Below are 21,007 nucleotides of genomic sequence, written 5' to 3'. Positions count from 1 at the left end.
GGCACTCTGAGGCAAAAGAGAACAGGAGAACAACAGTGTCAGCCTGACATAAGAGGTGGAGCTGCCACAGCATTGGGGGATGACACCACCCTCATGCCTCCCCGCTGAAGGATTCACCAGCACCTAGAGAAAGAGGAGCTGCAGCTCACTGGCAGACTATAGTGTGATGATAGCTGAGAATCCTTGAAATATGGCACAGATATGTAAACTTACATTATTACCACTGTGCAGTTTCATGTTTCTGAGCTGCTATGATTTGAATGTCCCTTCTAAAACTCAGGTTGAAACTTAATTCCTAGTGTGGTAGTATTGAGAGGTAGAGCCTTTAAAGGTGATTGGATCGATCATGCGGGCACTGCTCTCTTGAATGATTAATCTGTTCATGGATTCAGGGATTAATGTGTTCATGGGTTATCAGGGGAGGGGAACTGGTGGCTTTATAAGAAGAGGAAGAGAGACCTGAGCTAGCACGTGAGTACGCTCAGTCCTCTTGCTATGTGATACCCTGTGCTACCTCGGGACTCTTCAGGGTCCCCACCAGCAAGAAAGCTCTCACTAGACGTCTTCCTTTGACTTTAGAATTCCCAGCCTCCAGAATGTAAGAAATAAATTATGTTTCTTATAAATTACCCAGTTTCAGGTATTCTGTTATAAGCAGCAGAAAACAGATTAAGGACATGAACTAATCATTTTATTGCTTGAGTAAAATGAATTATTTCATATACTGTTTAAGAGAGATACCCAAGCCTGGTTGAACCTGCTAGCATGTATAGTCATAGCCCTGGTGCCCAGCGTGGGCAGACCAGGACAACATTCCCAATACAGAATAGTGCTCAAACATGCCCCAGTCCTACAGGAATGTGCCACTCCTTATATATATGAAACAAAATCTCCAATCGGCAAAATCTAGAAATCTTTCCAAGTATAACAACAGAGGCATCTTTCTGAGTTACATACTGGTTAGTTGTGTTTTGAAATTAACTGTAAATCCCACAGGGCATTCTTAACTATTCTAATGGTTGCTTGAGAGACATTTGAGATAAATTATTTTCCTTCTATTTTTCAGATACCTTAGGTCTTCTTAAGATATTTTTTCTTTCATATTTTTAGATACTTCAGGTCCTTCTCAGGACATAAGTTTACAAGTAAATGGTCTTAACACTGGAACAAATTCCAAGGATGTTTAAGTAGATGCAATTCTATCCATCTGAATTTATCTTTAAGATCTTTCTTTTAAAAAATGATTAGCTTGTTTGTTCATTCATTCATTCATTCATTCATTTCATTGGGGTTATGATTTACATGCTATAAAAGGCACAGGTCTTAAGTATTCAGTTTGATGAGTTTTGACATTTGTAAATACCCATAAAACCACCACCCCAAAGAAAATATAGAACATTTTTATCACTCAAGGAATTTCCTTCATGCCACCTTCTAGGGGATTTTACCCCACTCCCACATGCAACCACTTTCTTTTATCATACATTGATTCTGCCTATTCTTGCACTTTGTATTCATTGAATCAAGTAGTGTGTGTCTGCTTATTTGTCTTCTTTCACTCAGTTTTTGTCAGATTCATTCATGTTGCTGTACTTTTCAGCAGTTCCTCCTTTTTATTGCTGAGTAAGGTTTCATTGTCTGGATATACCACAACCTGTTTACCCATTCTTTTGTTGATGGACACTGAGTGTGTTTCCAGTTTTAGGATGTTATGAATAAGGCTGTTATGGGTATTCTTTAATACGTCTTTAAATTTTCTATTTTTTAAAGAAATATTTTTGTTTTGAAATAATTTCTAATTTATCAAAAGTTACAAAGCTTAAAATGGCACAAACACTCATGTGCCCTTTATTCAGATTTGCCAATTATAAATGTTTAACCTTTGCTTTATCATTTATGTATGTGCTCTTTTTATATATGTATGTGTTTTTCCTCAGGGCCATTTGAAGCCTCTTTAATCCTAAGAAGTTGAGTGTATATATCCTTAGAATATGAATGTTCTCTAATGTAATCACAGTATAGTTAGCAATTTCAGCAAATGTAACGTTGATATAAAACTCTAACCTACCAATAGTATTCCAGTTTTGTTGGTTATTGACCCAATAATGTCCTCAACAATGTCCTCTACTCCCTTCACGCTCGTTTAGGGAAAAATAAAACCCCGTTTAGGGTCCGCTATTACTTTTAATTGTCACTTCTTTAGCCTCCTTTAATCTGGAACATTTCCATATCCTTTCTTTGCCTTTTATGACATTGATTTTTTTATGAATATAGTACTTCCTCCCTTTCTAAACAAAATGATCCTCATCTTAGGTTGTTGCGATGTTTCCTCGTGATGAGATTCATATTATGCATTCTAGGCTGGAATCTTGCATAGATGTTGAGAGTCATGAGATATCCATCTTTCCTACATTGGTGATGTTAATTTGGACTGACCAGTCAAGATTTTGTCCAATTTATTCATTGTAAAATGACCATGTTTTCTCCATTGTAACTAATAAGCAGTTATCTGTCAGCAGATCATTTAAGATTATGAAAATAACCTGTTCCTCATCAAAATTTCCTCCTAGCTTTATCACCCATTGATGAGTCGTGCCTGATTCAATTTCCACTATGATTGTCACAAAATAATAATTTTCCAACTTGCACTCCTCCCTTACCAGTTGGACCTTGCATTTACCTGTAATCAAGAGACCTCTTTTCTCCACTATTATTTATTTGTCATTTGTTTATTGTAGATATGAACTCATTAATTTCTGTTTCTTCAATGGCTTATAATTTATTGCTGGACTTATTTTGGTGTACAAATTATCTCAGGTTTGGTCAGGAGGGAGCCTTTTCAAGATGACTCCCGTGTTCCTGTGACATGCCCTCATGATTTTTTAATCAACTTTTTTATTTTCTGATGTAACTGAATATTCATCTTATACCTACCCTGCTGCATCCCTGGAATTAGCCATTTCTTTGAGGAGCCCTGGTTCCTTTTAGTGGTAAGTGGTGTTAAAAGACCAAGATCTAGGTATGAGGTATGATCATTGTTACCAGACTTTCTTTGTTTCTTGGTCTTTTCAATGGACAGAACAGAGAAATAAGTAAATGTATATACACATGTATACAAATGTATACCTGTAAGTACATATACATGCATACTTATCACATATACACACATACACATACCACATACATATTTTACAAATTATACAATCACATCTGAGGTTTCCAGTTGCAATCAATCCCCGTCAGGGTTCTTTTTGGTCTTCTCCTACTCCATATTTTTTTTGTCCCTTCTTCTTCAGTGATAACTCTAGATCCCAACAACATCAATACATTTGCTCATTTGATCAATCCAAAATAAAATTCTAAAACAGCTTAAGAATTACTTTGCCCATAATACTTGAATAAACAGGTCTACTATAATGAGTTCAGGATTCATGTGTAATTCTTCCTTATCCACAACCTTGCACAAAACTGAGGATGTACAGTCAAATATTATGTCCATAAGCTACATGGATTCCTTCCTTATTTCCTCTCTTCCATCTTTGGCTCTCTTCTTTTCTTTTTTCTCTCCAGTATGGCTATGGTATTAATTTGAAATAAAATCAGTTTCATTTGTTGTGGTTTGCTTTCAGTTTTTCATTTTTTTCTTCTTATTCTTATCCATTGAATTTAATTTCTGAATGTGTAGAATGTAAACATGCTTCCAAGAGTCAAGCTTATGCAAAAAGATGGTCTCAGAGAGGTGTTACTCTTTTATATCCCTTCCACTCTATTTCCTCAACCCCTTGTAGGTCACAAATTTCATTGTTACCTGATTTTTCATCTAGTGTTTCTTTTCACAAAGTTAAATAAATATATGTATATATCTTTATTTTCCCTTCTTTCATACGTTAAAGTTAGCATCCTTCATAAGCTCTTTTGCTTTAAAAAAAAAAACTTAATTATACCTCCTGGAACTTATTTCATTTCAGTTCCTAGAAATCTTCCCTATTATGAGGTGGAGTTTGCAATGAGCCTATATTGCACCATTGCACTGCAGCCTGGGTGACAGAGCGAGACCTGTCTCAAAAAAAAAAAAAAAAAAAAAAAAAAAAAAAAAAAAAAAAAAAAAAAAAGAAAGAAAGAAAGAAAAAAACAAACAAACAAAAAGAAAAGAAATCTTCCCTATTATTTTTTGTATAGCTGCATAGAACTCATTGTGTGTATATACCAAAGATTAATCAGTGTACTATACTTGAAGAGTTGGTTTGTGCTCAATGTTATGCTATTTCAAAATAGTCTTGTGCATATTGCATTTTTGTATTTTTGGGTGTGTATCTACTTCCTAGTATATGTAAATTCCAAAAGATAGCACTCTAGGGTAAATGCCTGTATAGTTTTATATTTGAATCTGTGTTGCCAAATTCCCCTCAATTTGTTTTCTCCATACCTTGCCACATAATAACATTATCAAGCTTTTTTTTTTTTTTTTTTTTTTTTTTTGAGACGGAGTTTTGCTTTTGTCGCCCGGGCTGGAGTGCAATGGTCCAGTCTTGGCTCATTACAACCTCCGCCTCCTGGGTTCAAGCAATTCTCCTGCCTCATCCTCCAGAGCTGGGATTACAGGCATGCATGCCTGGCTAATTTTGTATTTTTAGTAGAGATGGGGTTTCTCCATGTTGGTCAGGCTGGTCTTGAACTCCCCACCTCAGGTGATCCGCCTGCCTCAGCCTCCCAAAGTGCTTGGATTACAGGCGTGAGCCACTGCGCCCAGACATTATTAAGCTTTTGAATTTTTTTGCTAATGTTGTGGGTATGAAACTGACTTTAGTATAGTTTATTTTGCATTTCTTTATTAGGAGCAAAGTTGAACATCTTCCAACGTGTTTAAAGACCAGCTTTTGTATCTCTTTTTGTAAATTTTCTGTTCTTGTCACTTGCCTATTTTTCTGTGGGAGTTTTGATCTTTTTCCTTAAGTTTTATAAGTTCTTTATAAGTTAGAGATGCTGATTTTTTATTTGCAGTGTAGGCTGCAAATGTTTTCTTCTAGTTTGTCATTTGCCTTTTGATTTTGCTTATGCTTTTTTGGCATGCCAAAGTTTAGACATCTTTAATAATTATGTTTATCAATGTTTTCTTTTAGTGCATTTGAATTTTTAGTAATAGAAAACCTTTTCTGATATCTAGGTTACAGAGGTATTTACCCATGCTTTCTTGTTGTACTTGTGTAATTTTATTTTCCACATTTATATCTCTGATCCATGTGGAGTTTATTCCTGTGTATGGTCTGAGGAAGGAATTTAACCTTTTTTCTAATGGTTATGCAGCGATCTCAACACCATTTATTTAAAAAAAAAAAAAAACAAATAAACAATTATATTTGCCTGAGTGAGAAGGGATATTACCTTTATTATATAGTAAATTTTTATATGCGCTTGACTCCATTTCTAGATTTTCCATTCTGTTGATCTGCCTATTCATGTACTAGTTCCCCACTGTTTAAATGATAAAGTCTTTATAGTATTTTGTTTTGTTTTGTTTTATGCAGTCCGGTGGGTTTTTGTTGTGGTTGTTGTTGTTGTTGTTTTATGCTAACTATGCCATGAATTCATAGGCAATAGGTTCCATCGGCTCAGGTTCCTTTCCAGTTTTTCTCACAAAGTTTCTCCGGGTGGAACAGGCTGGCGCTTCAGTTGAATCCAGATACCTTTCTCTTTGGCTTCCTTCTTTTTCTGATCATTTTCCTTCTTGTGTTTCAGCAAGCTATCTCAGCTCTTAGAGTACATAATGTGCTCAGTATGCACACTGATTCTCTTGATAAGAATCTTGCCCTTAGGACTTCATGTCTAAAACACCAAAAGCAACGGCAGCAAAAGCCAAAATTGACAAATGGGATCTCATTAAACTAAAGAGCTTCTGCACAGCAAAAGAAACTACCATCAGAGTGAACAGGCAACCTACAGAATGGGAGAAAATTTTTGCAATCTACTCATCTGACAAAGGGCTAATTTCCAGAATCTACAAAGAACTCAAACAAATATACAAGAAAAAAACAAACAACCCCATCCAAAAGTGGGGAAAGGATATGAACAGACATTTCTCAAAAGAAGACATTCATACAGCCAACAGACACATGAAAAAATGCTCATCATCACTGGCCATCAGAGAAATGCAAATCAAAACCACAATGAGATACCATCTCACACCAGTTAGAATGGCAATCATTAAAAAATCAGGAAACAATAGGTGTTGGAGAGGATGTGGAGAAATAGGAACACTTTTACACTGTTGGTGGGATTGTAAACTAGTTCAACCATTATGGAAAACAGTATGGCGATTCCTCAAGGACCTAGAACTAGATGTACCATATGACCCAGCCATCCCACTACTGGGTATATACCCAAAGGATTATAAATTATGCTACTACAAAGACACATGCACACGTATGTTTATTGCGGCACTATTCACAATAGCAAAGACTTGGAATCAACCCAAATGTCCATCAGTGACAGACTGGATTAAGAAAATGTGGCACATATACACCATGGAATACTATGCAGCCATAAAAAAGGATGAGTTTGCGTCCTTTGTAGGGACATGGATGCAGCTGGAAACCATCATTCTTAGCAAATTATCACAAGAAGAGAAAACCAAACACCGCATGTTCTCACTCATAGGTGGGAACTGAACAATGAGCTCACTTGGACTCGGGAAGGGGAACATCACACACTGGGGCCTATCATGGGGAGGGGGGAGGGGGGAGGGATTGCATTGGGGAGTTATACCTGATATAAATGATGAATTGATGGGTGCTGACGAGTTGATGGGTGCAGCACACCAACATGGCACATGTATACATATGTAACCTGCACGTTATGCACATGTACCCTAGAACTTAAAGTATAATAAAATAAAAAATTAAAAAAAAAAAAAAAAAAAAAGAATCTTGCCCTTAACTTGTTGGTTTACAACAATGCCAACAACTTCCTGAGAACTTCATAGACTTCCAGTTATGGCATGGTAACCCTTGTGCCACGTTCCTTTTTGAGCAAGTGCCCATTTCATTGATGTTTATGATATCACTTTTCTGATAGATTTGCATTTGTATGTGTGTGGCCAAAGGAGCAATGCCGTGTTTTCTAAAAAGCCTGAAGAACATGTATTGGGTGCCTCTCCTCTTTCCCTTTGTGTTCATCATCTTGGTGAATGACTGGAAGATGGTGGTTCCAGACAAAAGGTTATAGTATGTTTCACTATCTAGTGGGGCTATACCCTTCCTTTTCGGTTGCTCTTTGATGTTTATTTTCCCCTGTAAACTTTAGGATGAACTTGTCTGCCTTCATAAAACAAAAAAACAAAACCAAAAAAAAAGCTCATAGGATTTTTTTCCCCTAAAATTGCATGAAGCTTATAAATTAGCTTAGGGAGAACTGATATACTGATGATATTGAAACATCCTTTTGTTTTTGTTTTTGAGATGGAGTTTTGTTCTCGTTGCCCAGGTTGGAGTGCAATGGCCTGATCTCAGCTCACTGAAACCTCCGCCTCCCAGGTTCAAGGGATTCTCCTGCCTCAGCCTCCCGAGTAGCTGGAATCACACCACCACGCCCGGCTAATTTTGTATTTTTAGTAGAGACGGAGTTTCTCCATGTTGGTCAGGCTGGTCTCGAACTCCTGACCTCAGGTGATCCGCCCGCCTCAGCCTCCCAAAGTGCTGGGATTACCGAGTACACGGGGTGTCTTTCTGTTTGCTCAAGTCTACTTTTCTGTGTTTCAGGAATGTTTTATAATTTTCTTCATATAGATTTTGAACATTTTTTGTAAGTTTATTTTATATTTTTATAAACATTTTATATTTTTGTTTCTGTTATAATGGGGCTTTCTCAACCATTATATCTTATAACTGGTTGTGATTTGTGTATGTGAATATTATCCAGCTCATCAGGAACACCAGGCTAAACTAAAAACTGAGGAACTCTGGATACCGAGTTTGTTTTTGGTAGTCATTTTACAATCATTTCATTCCTGCTCCTAAAGCAATGGTCAGCTAACTATAGCCTGTGGACCAAATCTGGCCTACCTTCTGTTTTTGTGTGGCCTGTAAGCTAAGAATGGCTTTTACATTTTTAAATGGTCAATAAAACAACAACAAACAAAAAAATAATATTTCATGACATGTGAAAACTATAGGGAATTCGAATTTCAGAGTCCATAAATAAAGTGTTATTAGAAAACAGCAATGCCAATTCATTTATACTGTCATCTTTGGCTGTTTTCATGATACAATGGCAGAGCCAAATAGTGGTGGCTGAGGTTCTCCGGCCCATGAAGCCTGAAATATTTATTACTTGGCCCTTTGCAGAAAAAACTTACAGAACTTTTCCTGAAGGAACTCACTCTCTAAGAGATGCAGAAGTTAAGTAAATAAACCAGTACAATACAGAGCTGTCATTTCTGTTATAGATGAGCAAAGAAGATTTTATTTTGACTTGAGGGTAGAGAAAGTTAGAGAAAACATAACAGAAAACATTCACTGAGCCAAGTCTTGAAAGACAATATACACCAGGATCAGAGTAGGAGATTAGGTTATTAGAATCAGAATGCAAGGCTGCTGTGGTGGCTCATGCCTGTCATTCCAGCACTTTAGGAGGCCAAGGTGGGGGGATCACTTGAGGTCAGGAGTTCGAGACCAGCTTGGCCAACATGGTGAAACCCCATCTCTACTAAAAAAATACAAAAAAAAAAAAAAAATTAGCTGGGTGTAGTGGTGGGTGCCTGTAATCCCAGCTGCTAGGGAGGCTGAGGCAGAAGAATTGCTTGAACTTGGGAGGCAGAGGTTGCAGTGAGCCAAGATTGCGCCACTGCACTCTAGCCTGGGTGACAGAGCAAGACTCCATCTCAAAAAACAAACAAACAAAAAAAATCAGAATGCAAAGAATAGGCAGAGCCTGACATACGGAGATGATAAATCATCCATATGGCTGGATGAGCAGAAGAGCTAGGCTAGGACCACACCAAGAAAAGCATACTCTCATGCTAAGAAGTTTGGATTTTATTCTTAATGTGATGGAGAGTAACTGAAGAATTTTAGATGAGAGACTGACATGATCATACTTGTGTATTATAAAAGGAGCTTTGATTGCAATGAAAGACAAGGATGGAGGAACTTAAGTCTGGAATCAGGCAGAGAACACAAGGCTTTCTCCTATGTTAAACTGCAACAAGACCCTGATAAAGTCGGCTACCACATTCATGTTGTTATATACTCCGATGCTATTTCTTTTCCTTATACTAATTCTACCCTTATCAATCTGTTCCTTTTTATAACTTCTAAGGCATTTTTGCCTATGGTCCTTTTTATACTGAATTGTATATCATCTGTGGGGTGGTAGGAGGGGAGGAAGTGGGAAAGGTTAATGGGTATAAAAAAATAGAAAGAATGAATAAGATCTAGTATTTGCTAGCACAACGGGGTGATTATAGTCAAAAATAATTTAATTGTGCATTTGAAAATAACTAAAAGGGTACAACTGGATTGTTTGTAACACAAAGGATAAATACTTGTGATGATGAATACCACATTTACCCTGAAGTGATTATTATGAATTACATGCTGGTATCAAAATATCTTACGTAACCCATAAACATATACACCTACTATATACCCACAAAAGTTAAAAATCAAAATAAAAAGTCATCTTATTTTTTAACTGTTTTGTTTTTCAGTCTTTTCTCCCTAATAAGATTGATCACTGATAGATCATTGATACATTTTATAACATAGGCAATTGAGACAATATACTATGAATTAATTTAGACCCACATTGTATTATAACCCAATTTACATTTTTCTGATCCTGAAATGTATCATCACCATATAATTATATCAGTAAAACTTTACTTACTACAACTTTTAAAAATTATACAAACAGAAATAATAAAGACTCCATTGGTTTTTCATAGCTTTTTATTTTAGAACTTTCTGGCGTCATTGCGGTGTTTCTGACACATCAGATTTTAGCAATTTTCCACTCTGGTGGGTAGCACATAGTGGTACAGAATCCAGAATCAGATAGTGGCCAGTTGAGACACGAGGACAGTGGGGAGCGCATCTTAGCCTGGGCATGGTATTATGCAAAGTTCTGTTTCTGAGAAGGAGACTTGATAAGGCTCAGCAAAGTATCCAATCACAGCTGGGTTCAAGGCAATACTTTGGTCCTAAAATGGGAATGGTGCTACTGGAATTAATAACCAGTCAAACTAAGCTTTATCAAGCTCTAGGAGCTGTGTCTGGTTGATTGGGTATACAGATGGACTCCATATACACATGGATGGCTGAGCACTGAGTTGCTGAATAGGACAACACTGTATAGTGGCTACGATTTGCTTTATAACTGCAAAGTTTTACAAATGAATGAACTGAGCATGCAAGTGTGCCACACAATGGACAAGAGAACCAAAATTAATATAAATATAAAAGTAAATGCATGTCATCAGAAACTTGCCTCCTTGCAACTCCCTAGCTTGGAAGTTTCACTCTCTTACAGATTTCTATAGTACTTTGATTATAGATCCAGCACAACTTTTATTACAGTGGCCCTTTTGGTTATTATTATTTTGGTATGTAGATTATTCATTTCAAGAGGGTAGGACTGTTTTATTCACTTTTGAATTCCTTTTAGGTGGGCTCTCAATCCACAAGTAGCAGGATAATTTCTTGAAATATCGGTTTTATATTCTCTTTCTAAAATTCTCCCCTTCTCTTTTCCCATTCAGAGAAAGGCCTGTGCTTCTTTTTGCCTTCACTGGGGTTGGTAGGTGGCTTCCTGACTTTTGATCATCAAAGCTTAAACTGAAACTGAGGTTCATGGAAACTAAAAAGAGCCTGAAAGAGGCTGGAGGAGAGAGGGGTTCTTTAGCTGAATGGTGCACAGGTCAGCTGAATGCATAAGTCTGAAGATCTCAGCCTCACCCCAAAACTTCATACCCCTTTCATGACATAGAAGGAACCATGAAGGCTGGGTCAATGACACTTCAGTCACAGCTAGTGCAGACAGATGATTAATAAATGGAACGGTCTCCATAATGCCCTAGAGACGTATGAGACCCCAGAACGTTGTCATAATTCTTAAAGTGGAAAAGCCTGAGAAGATTGGGTTTTTTGTTTCATATTTAAATTTCATTTTCAAATGTAATTGGTTCAACAAACGTTGTTGGGACAGCTGGATATCCACATACCAAAGAGTGACATTGGGCACTTACCTCACACCATATGCAAATATTGATACAAAAGGGATCAAAGACTTAAATGAAAGAGGCAAAACTACAAAACTAAGAAGAAAACCTAGGGGATACATCTTCATGATCCTGGATTTGGCAATAGATTCCCAGGTATGACACCAAAAGCATAAGAAACAAATAGATAAATTGGACTCTATCAAAACATAAAACTTTTTCATATTAAAGGACACTATTAAGACAGCAAAAAGACAAACTACGGAATGGGAGAAAATACTTGCAAATTATATATCTGATAAGGGTTTAGTATCCAGAATATATAAAGAATTTTTACAACTCAACAACAAAAAGACAATCAACTCTATAAAAGGGCAAAAGAATTTAATAGACATTTCTCCAAAGATATACAAATGGCCAACAAGCACATGAAAATGCTCAAAATAATTAGTCATTAGGGAAATGAAAATCAAAACCACAAGGAGACACCACTTCACTTTACACCAATTAGGATGCCTATAATAATGGTAATAAATGAAAAATAACAAGTGTTGGCAAGGATGTGGAGATATTAGAACCTTTATTCATTGCTGGTGGAAGGTAAAATGGTTGAGCTGCTGTGGAAGAGTTTGGCAGTTCCTCAAAAAGTTAAACATAAAATTTTTAAAGTTTAAACTAAAAAGTTAAACACAGAATTACCATATGACCTAGCAATTCTGCTCCTAGTTGTATACCCCCCCAATACATGTACCTTCATGTTCATTGTAGAATTACTCAAATAACCAAAAGGTAGAAACAACCCAAATGTGCATCAACTGATGAACAGATATAAAATGTGATGTTTCCATACAATGAAATTATTCATCCATACAAAAGAATGAAGTATAGTACTAATAAATGCTATAACATAGATTAACCTCAAAAACTTTATGCTAAATGAAAGAAGCCAGACACAAAAGGACACATATTGTATAATTCCACTTATGTGAAATATCCAGAATAGGTAAATCCATAGAGATGAAAGCTGATTGATGGTTGCCAGGGACTACGGTGAGAGTAAGAAGGGGACTGACTGCTTAATGGGTACAGGGTTTTCTTGTTCATGATGAAAGTGTTTTAAAACTAGGTAGGAGTGGGAGTTGCCCCACATTGTAAATGTACTGAATACTGCCAAACTGTTCACTTTAAAATAGCTCATTTAGTTATGTGAATGTCACCTCATTAAAAAAAGTTTTTTGATGTAATAGGTAATATATTCACATGGTTAAAAACTTAAAAGGTACAAATTTATTCAGTGAAGTCTTCCCACCCCTTACCGCTACTCACTTAGTTACCCTTCTTGCAGTCAAGTAACATTATCAATGTCATGAGTATTTTTCCAAAGATATTTTATGCATCTATAAGCAAATAAGTATATATTACTTTCCCCCACTAGCTCCTTTTACAAATGGTGATAAACGTTGCATATTCTTCTGCAACTGGCTTTTATCTGCTTAATATTATATTTGAAAATCCTATCAGTTCATATAAAATTGCTTCATTCTTTTAATGAGTGTATAATATTCCATTATATTTGCTTATCCAGACCTCCACTGATGGACATTTAGAAAAGTTCCCAATTCTTTGCTCTTACAAAGATGCATTATACTATGACATTTCACTTATGTGAGAATACATCTGCAGAGTCAATTCCCTGAAGTGGAATTCTGGGTCAGAAGGTACATGCATTTGTAACTATTTTAAAGCTATTGCCCAGTTGTTCTTCTGGAGTTCATATTTATTTACCTGCCTCTCAGAACTAGTAATCAAAAATTACAGTGTTACCAAACTTTGGGGTCTTTGCCAATCTGGCGGATAAAAATTGATTTTTAGTGTAGTTTTATTTTATATCTCTATGATGAGAATAATCTTTTTCATATGCTTAAGAGCCATTTTAATTTTTTTTATTGTGTGAGCTGTATCATATTCTCTGCTCATTTTTAAAATTTATTTGGCCTTTTTCCTAGGAATTTTAAGGTACTTTTAGAAAAGTTAACCACTTATCTATAAAAATAAGTGCAGTTTTCCCTTACAGTTTTCTTTCTACCCTGTTTACAGGTTGTTTGTAACCATGAAAAAAATATATTTAAGTTGTGAAATTTATTTATTTATTTTTTCTATGGCTTCTGGATTTTAATACCTAGAAAGGTCTTCCCCATGCCAAGATTATAAGATAAATATATCATAAAAAAATTCTTCCATCTTTTCTTCTAATATTTTTATGGTGTCTTTTTTTCCTTTTAAAAAATTCATTCTTTGAGCGATTTTGAATTTATCCTTTTTATTTTATTTGGAGTACAAGGTGTGTATTCAATTTTTTTTTCAGATTATGTAGGATTAAAGAAAAATAAGATTTGCCTCTTTCCCTTATGATGGTTACTGCAATTTAAATAAACACTATGGGAACTCTGGCAGAAGCCTGAGCAGGATGCAATGCGGACACAGTTGGGAGGAAAAGGGAGCACAGAAGAGGCTTCACTAAGGAATTCATCTCCAATACTGGCAGTCTCAATTAACATTCCTATACCCTCCTGAAAACTCCTTTTATCCTGATTCTGTCATCCACATGCCTCTGGGTTCCAGTATTATTATTATTATCGTTATTATTATTATTATTATTTGAGATGGAGTCTTGCTCTGTCACCCAGGCTGGAGCCCGGTGGCGCAATCTCGGCTCATCAAGCTTCTCCTGCCTTGCCTCCCAAGTAGCTGGGATTACAGGTGCAGGTCACCACGCCCAGCTAATTTTTGTAGTTTTACCAGAGACAGGGTTTTGCTATGTTGACCAAGCTGGTCTTGAACTCCTGGCCTTAAGTGATGCACCTGCCTCGGCCTCCCAAAGTGCTGGGATTACAGGCCTGAGCCGCTGCGCCCAGACGCCATGTTCTCTCTTTCATTGTCCTCACTCTTCTTCTAGCTTCTTTTCCTTCCTGCATTCCTCCAATGTAGACATTTTGGAGGCTTATATCCCACTTCTCACCTGCCCATTATTCTTTTTAAAATTTTTTTTCATTTCTAAGACTCCATCTATTTTGTATATGGAAGACCTCTATATCTACATATATATATTTTAAATCTTTATCTCAAACTCATCATATTTGGGATTTATTTATTTGATTAATGTCTGTTTCCCTTTTAGGTTGTTCCAGGCAAGGACTATTCTGTTTTCCTTATCACTGGCCCTAGTTCCTGGCACACGGTAAGCTGTTAATTAATATTTTCTGTTGAATAAATATTTAGCAGTGATCTTTCTCCTCAGCACTAGAATTTAATTTTCTGGTTACCTTTGAGGCATCCACAGGGCATTCCTGTTAGCACCTCAACATCAATTTCTTCAGGCCAACACACATTTTCCGAACACTTGCTATGTACCCACACTGTGTCAGGGCCCAGGGATATACCTACCCCAAAGAAACAAAAAGTACAATTGTGTGGCATATGTGTTTTTAATTGTTATGACCTAATTCAACAGTTTGGGGTAAAAATCACATGGTATTTATTTTTCCAATTAGTTGTCCAGTTTGGGTCTTTATTAGGAGATCTTTATTAGGAAATTTTGAGGTTGCCTCTCTCACTTAATTTACTAAAAACTGTTGGAGCTATCCAGCCCAAAGAAGTTAGACTTGTTTCCAGACAAAAGAGTGAACTGAAGCTTCCAAGTAGTCTGTCGAGGAGGTTTGAGGCTACCAAAAACCTTTAGCCATTAGCCAGTGTTGGCATTGCAAGTTGGCTCCCCTCAGTCCCAAGTCTTTTTGCTCCCCTGCTGTTCTGGGAAAGGGCGGTATAGGCAAAGTGACCCTTACATGTCAAAGGAGCCAAGAAACTGAAGAAGGAGGCAGACAAATCCAGTTTATCAGCATAAGGTGATTTATTTGGGGGAGTTTACAAAGAGAAGTGTGGTCTGGTGGCCACAGGTCGATAGGACAGGTAGATCTCTGCACTGCAACTTTCCAGATCCAGGGCTTAATATCTTGGGGAAAGTATATATGCTCTGGAAGGAATATGTAAATGGCCATGGGTGTCATGGTCTGTGATTTTTGCAACAGTATCAGTATTTGTTTTGGGGGAAACTTATAATGAATAGTTGTTCTTACATAAAGAGTGGTATGCCAACTAGACATTTTGAAGGCATTTCTGGACTTGGGATTAGTCAGAAGTTACATGGTGAATTAACTTTTAAAGTAAAGTCACTTTTGGCCCCACACCTTGATATCCTGGCTGCATAAGTTGCAGAGCGGCTGAAAGCTTCGACTCCCAAGCTTTCCCTATGCTTGGACATTGTTCTCAAAAAACATGCGTAGTTCCTAGGTAACTGAATTGGGATGGCCTTCAAGGCTTAGCCATGTACTGTGCAAGAATCAGCTCTCCCTGTGGCCATGAGGCCTAGATTTTCCATTCCTTCTGAAGAGTTCCTCTTTGGGACCCTGAGCTAGTGAGACAGGACTATCTGAGTCTATCAGAAAGTCTAGCAATGGTGAACCTCAAAAAGGAAGAGGTTGAGATCTCAATCTCTTTCCTCCCAGGAGGCTCTCTTGTGCAAACTTCCCCAATGTCAGCTTGGGCTAACTAGGGCTATTTGAAGAAACAGCCTTGTCAGGATGTCCTTTCCTTGGTGCAGTTGGGTACCTATTCTCCTTCCATTTCTAATCAGTAAAAGGGGCTTTTCAAGTGACTATTTTCTAAGCAAAGATGATTTGTTCTCAGTTACTTGAGGTATTTATCTTCCCAGAGAAATGATTGGCAGTTCTCTAAAAAAAATTTAAGATCTGCCTCCCAAGACACCCTACTACATATTAATAGAATTATATATGAAACAGTAGTAGTACAAAGAAGATAATAATTAACTTGGCAATGGGGTTAAGGGGTTGGGGGGACTGTTCAGAGATGACTGTTCAGAGTAGGAGACCATGAACGCTTCGTTTTAAAGGATAAACTGAGTTGAACGTGAGGATGTTAGGGTAGGAAGGGATTCAGGTAGAAGGAATAGGATATTCAAGAGAAGACTACAGAAGTGAATAGCAGGCATCTATCTCCTGGGGTAGGGGTAGAATGTATCTGTAGGAGGGGAGGAGTGCCAAGATAAGAGTTAGAGAGGTAGGCAGAGCTTGTATCATCACTGGGTTTGTGTGAGATGCTAAGGCTATTGCAGTTTATCTTGGTGATGAGAAACTAGTAAGGAATTTGTTTGCATCTCATTACCTTTCCTGATAAGCATGTACCATTTCCGTGTCTCTGACCTTGGGTAAACAGTATCATCCTCTTAGACACTCAGTCAGGCAATATCAGAATCAATGTAAACGTTTTCTTCCCATGAATTATTATTTCACCTATTCCCATTTTATGTGAATTCACAAAGTCCTTTTCTTCCTATGTGATCTGTGCTGCCCTGACTCAGGTGGTCACTACCTTTTACCTAGACTATTTCATGTGTGCAAACTGGTCCCTCTGTTTGATGGTTCCTCCTTCAACCCACTCTACACACTGCCACTAGCATGATCTTTCTTAAATAAATTCTGAGGTCACTACCCTCTCCCCAAACCTGCAATACTCCTTTCTATCTGTAGAATAAAAATCCTACCTGGTTAGCTTGGTGTTTCAGACCCTTCATAAATTGACTTCAGTTAAACGTTTCAAACTTTTCTCTCATTTCACATGCCTCCCTCAGCCTCCATACGCATCAGACTTAATCACATTCCTCAATCTGCTTTGGTCTCTGCATCTTTGCTCCTGTTGTATCTTCTTCTGAACCCTCTTTTTTCCATCTGTTTTTCAAGGTTTGGTTCAAATCACACTGGCTGCATAATAAATTACCCCCAAATTTGGTGACTTAATACAATAAACACATTACCTTCCACAGTTTCTACAAGTCAGGAATTTAGCAGCATCTTACCTGAGCTGTCTGGCTTGAGATTACTCATGAGGTTACAGTCATCTGAAGGCTTGACTGAGGATGGAGGATCTGCTTCCAAGATGGCCCACTTCCATGGCTGGCAAGCTGGTCTGGCTCCTGGTGGGACGCCTCAATTCCTCTCCAGGGCACTTTGAGTGCTCTCTGTGGCAGTTGGCTTCCCAAGAGCAAGCAATCCAAGAGACCAAGGCAGAAGCCACAGTGCCTTTTATAATCTGGCCTTTGAGGTCACATAGCATCACCTTCATTATACTCTTTTGATCACAAAACTCAGCTCTGATGTGAGGGAAATTCCATGAGGGCATCAATATTAGGACACCATGATCACCAGGGACAATCTTGCCCTGCCTCCCTGTTCTCAATAGCTCAAATTCTTTAGAAATCAGAGCCCGTAAAATCACATTTTCTGTTTTTCTTATTTAATATTATGAAGTGTGAACTTGCAAAATTGCATTGTTAATTATCAAAGGACATAGTGCCGAGGAATTTTGTTCTTTGAAATCCTGTTAGAAAGTTTGTTGTTCTGAGATTCTACCAGTGAGAACAGAACATCGCTTTTTTGCTTGACAGATTTGAACTCTTTGAGTCACTTTGACTTACAGAAGCAGTTTCAATTTCCAGTGCAGACGTTCAGATAAGAGATTTTCAGAAATGATATTCTACATTAATCTTAAATGTATGTTTCTAAGAACTAGAATCTTGAATCTGCTTCTTAGTCCAGTTTTGATATTACATACAGATCTGATTTGCTTTAAGCCTATCAAGTACTGCTTTATTTAGATTTTACCTAAACTCCTTTCTTCTCTAAATACTATAATGACTCCTTATTTCTTCCTTTTTTTTTTTTTTTTTTTTTTTTGAGACATGGCCACATTTCCTCTGCTGTATAGTGTCTTTTGCTGTAGCAAATTAATAAACTTACTGGGTTACAGATTTAGTCCTGGTGATTTTTGTCATTTGGGCTTTATCAATAGCTAAAATTATTTGAGCTCAAATAACTCATGTAATTTTTTAGCATCTCCCATGCTTCTTGAACAAGGGCACATTTTAGAATGTTTTGTCAATGGGTTATTTCTATCTTTCCTCTGAAGGTTTTGAGATCTATTTTCTAGACTGTTTTAGACTAATCTTGCTTCTACTTCCTTCATTGTTACAAACTCTAAGATGATAACGTTACTTTCTCACAAGGTTCCCAACTCTTTTCTAGCACTTTGCAATTTATTACTGAATTAGTAATTTCCTCTTTTGTCCTCCTGAGTGACTCCTTTGGTCCTTTAGAATTTAGCTACAGAATCATCTTTGTCAAGCCCTGAGCCTTAATTGAAAGCTTTAGACAAAACTAAATATTTTTGTGTTTGTGTTCCCATAGCACCTTGTTCATATCTCTAATATAGTACTTACCACATTTATACTTGATTTTTTTTACATGTTCTTCTTCTCTAACAGCCTCTGGAGAATATGATCTCCATGATCTGTTCATTTTTGTGGTATCTGTGCCAGGCATACCCAATTACGTAAACTATGTGAGGTCGTTGGGACTCACAACACAATACTCCAAAATGGAGGCCTCAGTAGCAAAAGTTCTTCTCTGCCCTACTCTGGCACTCCTGTCTCTCAGTCCCGTATTTCACCAGGCTAGCCACAAATATTAGGATCCCTATTCCTCAAGGCAAGATGTAGACACCAGAACCTCTATCCCCTAAAGCCTACCATAAAAGCCTAAACATGTTTTGCTAATTTTCCCTCCACCTTTTTCTGTAAAATCTGGCCATAAAGAAATGATCTGACCTGCCTTGTTTGACTGTAGGCCGTAAGAGCTCCATTCCATTCCTGCCCCATACCCAGAAGGAAGGAATGGTGCTCAGAAGGGCAAGAAGAATCTGGACGGGCCTTGCTGGGTGTCCCCACTCAGTCTATTAGCATTGGATTATACCGTTTTTGTCCAATCACATTTCTACATAGCTGTTCATACTTTGTTGAACCTAAACACAAAAATGGACAATTTTCCACGTATCTTTGGGTCACCATTCTGAACGCTCCCATGTATACACGTTAAATTGGTATGCCTTTTCTCCTATTAATTTTTTCTTCTATTAATTTGCCTCATGTCAGTGATTTTCAGTGAACTTTCAAAGGGCCAAGACCCTTGGCCCCTCCAGGTAATGAAAATGTTCACATGACAAATAGTGAATTAGTAGGAGCTTCACTTTTGCATAGTTTAGAATTCCCTGTTGAGCACCTCTACACGCCTGCCATTATTGTACCTCGTCTTTGTGATCCTCATAACCTGTATTAGGCAACGGCTCATTTATATTGAGAAAACACCTAGGGCACAGCACCACTACTTTGTAGGCTACTTTAATATGTACGTGCATTACGCGAGGTTTTATGAGCTTATTTTCTGACACACATGCTTTTTTTCCTCCAGTTTCCTCGGCTGAAAACAGCGATTCACTGTTACTGTATACATGCTAGGCTCAATGCTGGCGATAACAATTCCTGCATCATAGGGCCAGACAGGAGAAGAATGTTGTAATCTGCAAAAGCCCTTCTGATTCTGGGAGTGAGGCCAGCATTAATACAACGCACGATTGTTACTTCTGAATGTCCCTTTGCAAAGAACAGTGTTTCTCAAACTTTTTTTCTGACCAGATCTGCATAAATACATTTTACATCGCCGCTGGCGATGCATACGTGTAAAACACTGAAATCAAAATTTCTCCAAACAAATCCTTTACTACGTGATGTACTGTGAAACTTTTCTATTTTGCGCTATTCTCAATTTTAGGGTGGTGATCCCGATCTACCAAACCGATTTCACAATGCGCTAGAGATTATAACCCGCGGTTTGGAAAACACCGTCTTGGAAAAAGCTCTTTGATCTGTGTCATTCTCCTCACATCTCCCTAGGTTGCGGAGTTCCGATTGTTTGGTTTCGTCCTAATAATCACTGTGCTGTGTTTTCCCTACACGCTGTGTGACGGGGCCGCCCGCCTCCTTCCTGGGCTCCTTTAAGAGGGTGGTAACGGTCCATCACCGCGGGAATGGAGAGGCAGGGCCTAGGTCCTCCGTGCAGGCCGGGCCCGTTCATCCACTTCTTGTGAAAGCCTGGCTGTGCGCGCGAAGAGTGGGAGAGTAGGGGTGAGGGAGGGGCAGCACTGACGCCTCTCAGGGCTGAGTAGCAACAGCGCCTCCGCGCCGCCTTTCCGGAGACCCCGAGGGGGTCCGCGCGTGCGCAGAGCGCGTCCCGGGAATTGTTCCTCCCTCGGAGGCTGCCGAGCGCGCTCCCGCCGAGCCAAAGTACAAAGTGGGCCCCAGAGCGCGGGCGGCGCGGCGGCGCGCGCCAGGGGGCGGTCCTGCGCGGCCGGCCCCGCCCTCTGCTCGCCTCCCAGTCTCCCCCGCGCTTCCTGCACTAAGGTATCCGCCGCCGCGTTCCCTCTGCCGGCTGTCTTGTACCGGCAGTGCCATGGCGGCCTTCAGCAAGTACTTGACGGCGCGAAACTCCTCGCTGGCTGGTGCCGCGTTCCTGCTCCTCTGCCTGCTCCACAAGCGGCGCCGCGCCCTCGGCCTGCACGGGTAAGAACGCCCGTAGCCGAGCCGCCTTCCCGGGCCCTAGCGGTCGCTCCCCGCGCGGCTCCCTCCCCGCCCGGCGGACAGGTCCCTTTCCCCGACGGGGTGAGGCGGAGAGGGGGCCAACTGCGACTGCCATGGGGCTCCAATGTCAGGGTGTCCGCGAGTCCCCGCCGCGACAGCATCGATCCCAGCCGGCCTGTCCGGTGACCTCGCTCCACCCCGGGAGTGCGAATTCTGCGCCCGCGGGCGAACCGGCGTCCAACCAGCCCCCAGGG

At 38.9% G+C, this 21,007-nt stretch overlaps 1 protein-coding gene across 1 annotated transcript in view; it reads left to right on the top strand.

The window, feature by feature from the left end:
* The first annotated feature begins 20,462 nt into the window (after positions 1-20,462).
* The window catches only part of ABCD3 (ATP binding cassette subfamily D member 3), a 98,203-nt gene continuing 97,658 nt past the window's right edge, over positions 20,463-21,007 (top strand). The window contains exon 1 of the mRNA XM_023231042.3: positions 20,463-20,735. Within this exon, the coding sequence (XP_023086810.1) occupies positions 20,626-20,735 (110 nt within the window). The 5' untranslated portion in view covers positions 20,463-20,625. The remainder of the gene's footprint in view (positions 20,736-21,007) is intronic.

This window comes from Piliocolobus tephrosceles, chromosome 1, assembly GCF_002776525.5.
Source record: "Piliocolobus tephrosceles isolate RC106 chromosome 1, ASM277652v3, whole genome shotgun sequence".
Taxonomy (NCBI): Eukaryota; Metazoa; Chordata; class Mammalia; order Primates; family Cercopithecidae; genus Piliocolobus; species Piliocolobus tephrosceles.
This window is presented reverse-complemented; position numbering and strand designations above follow the sequence as displayed.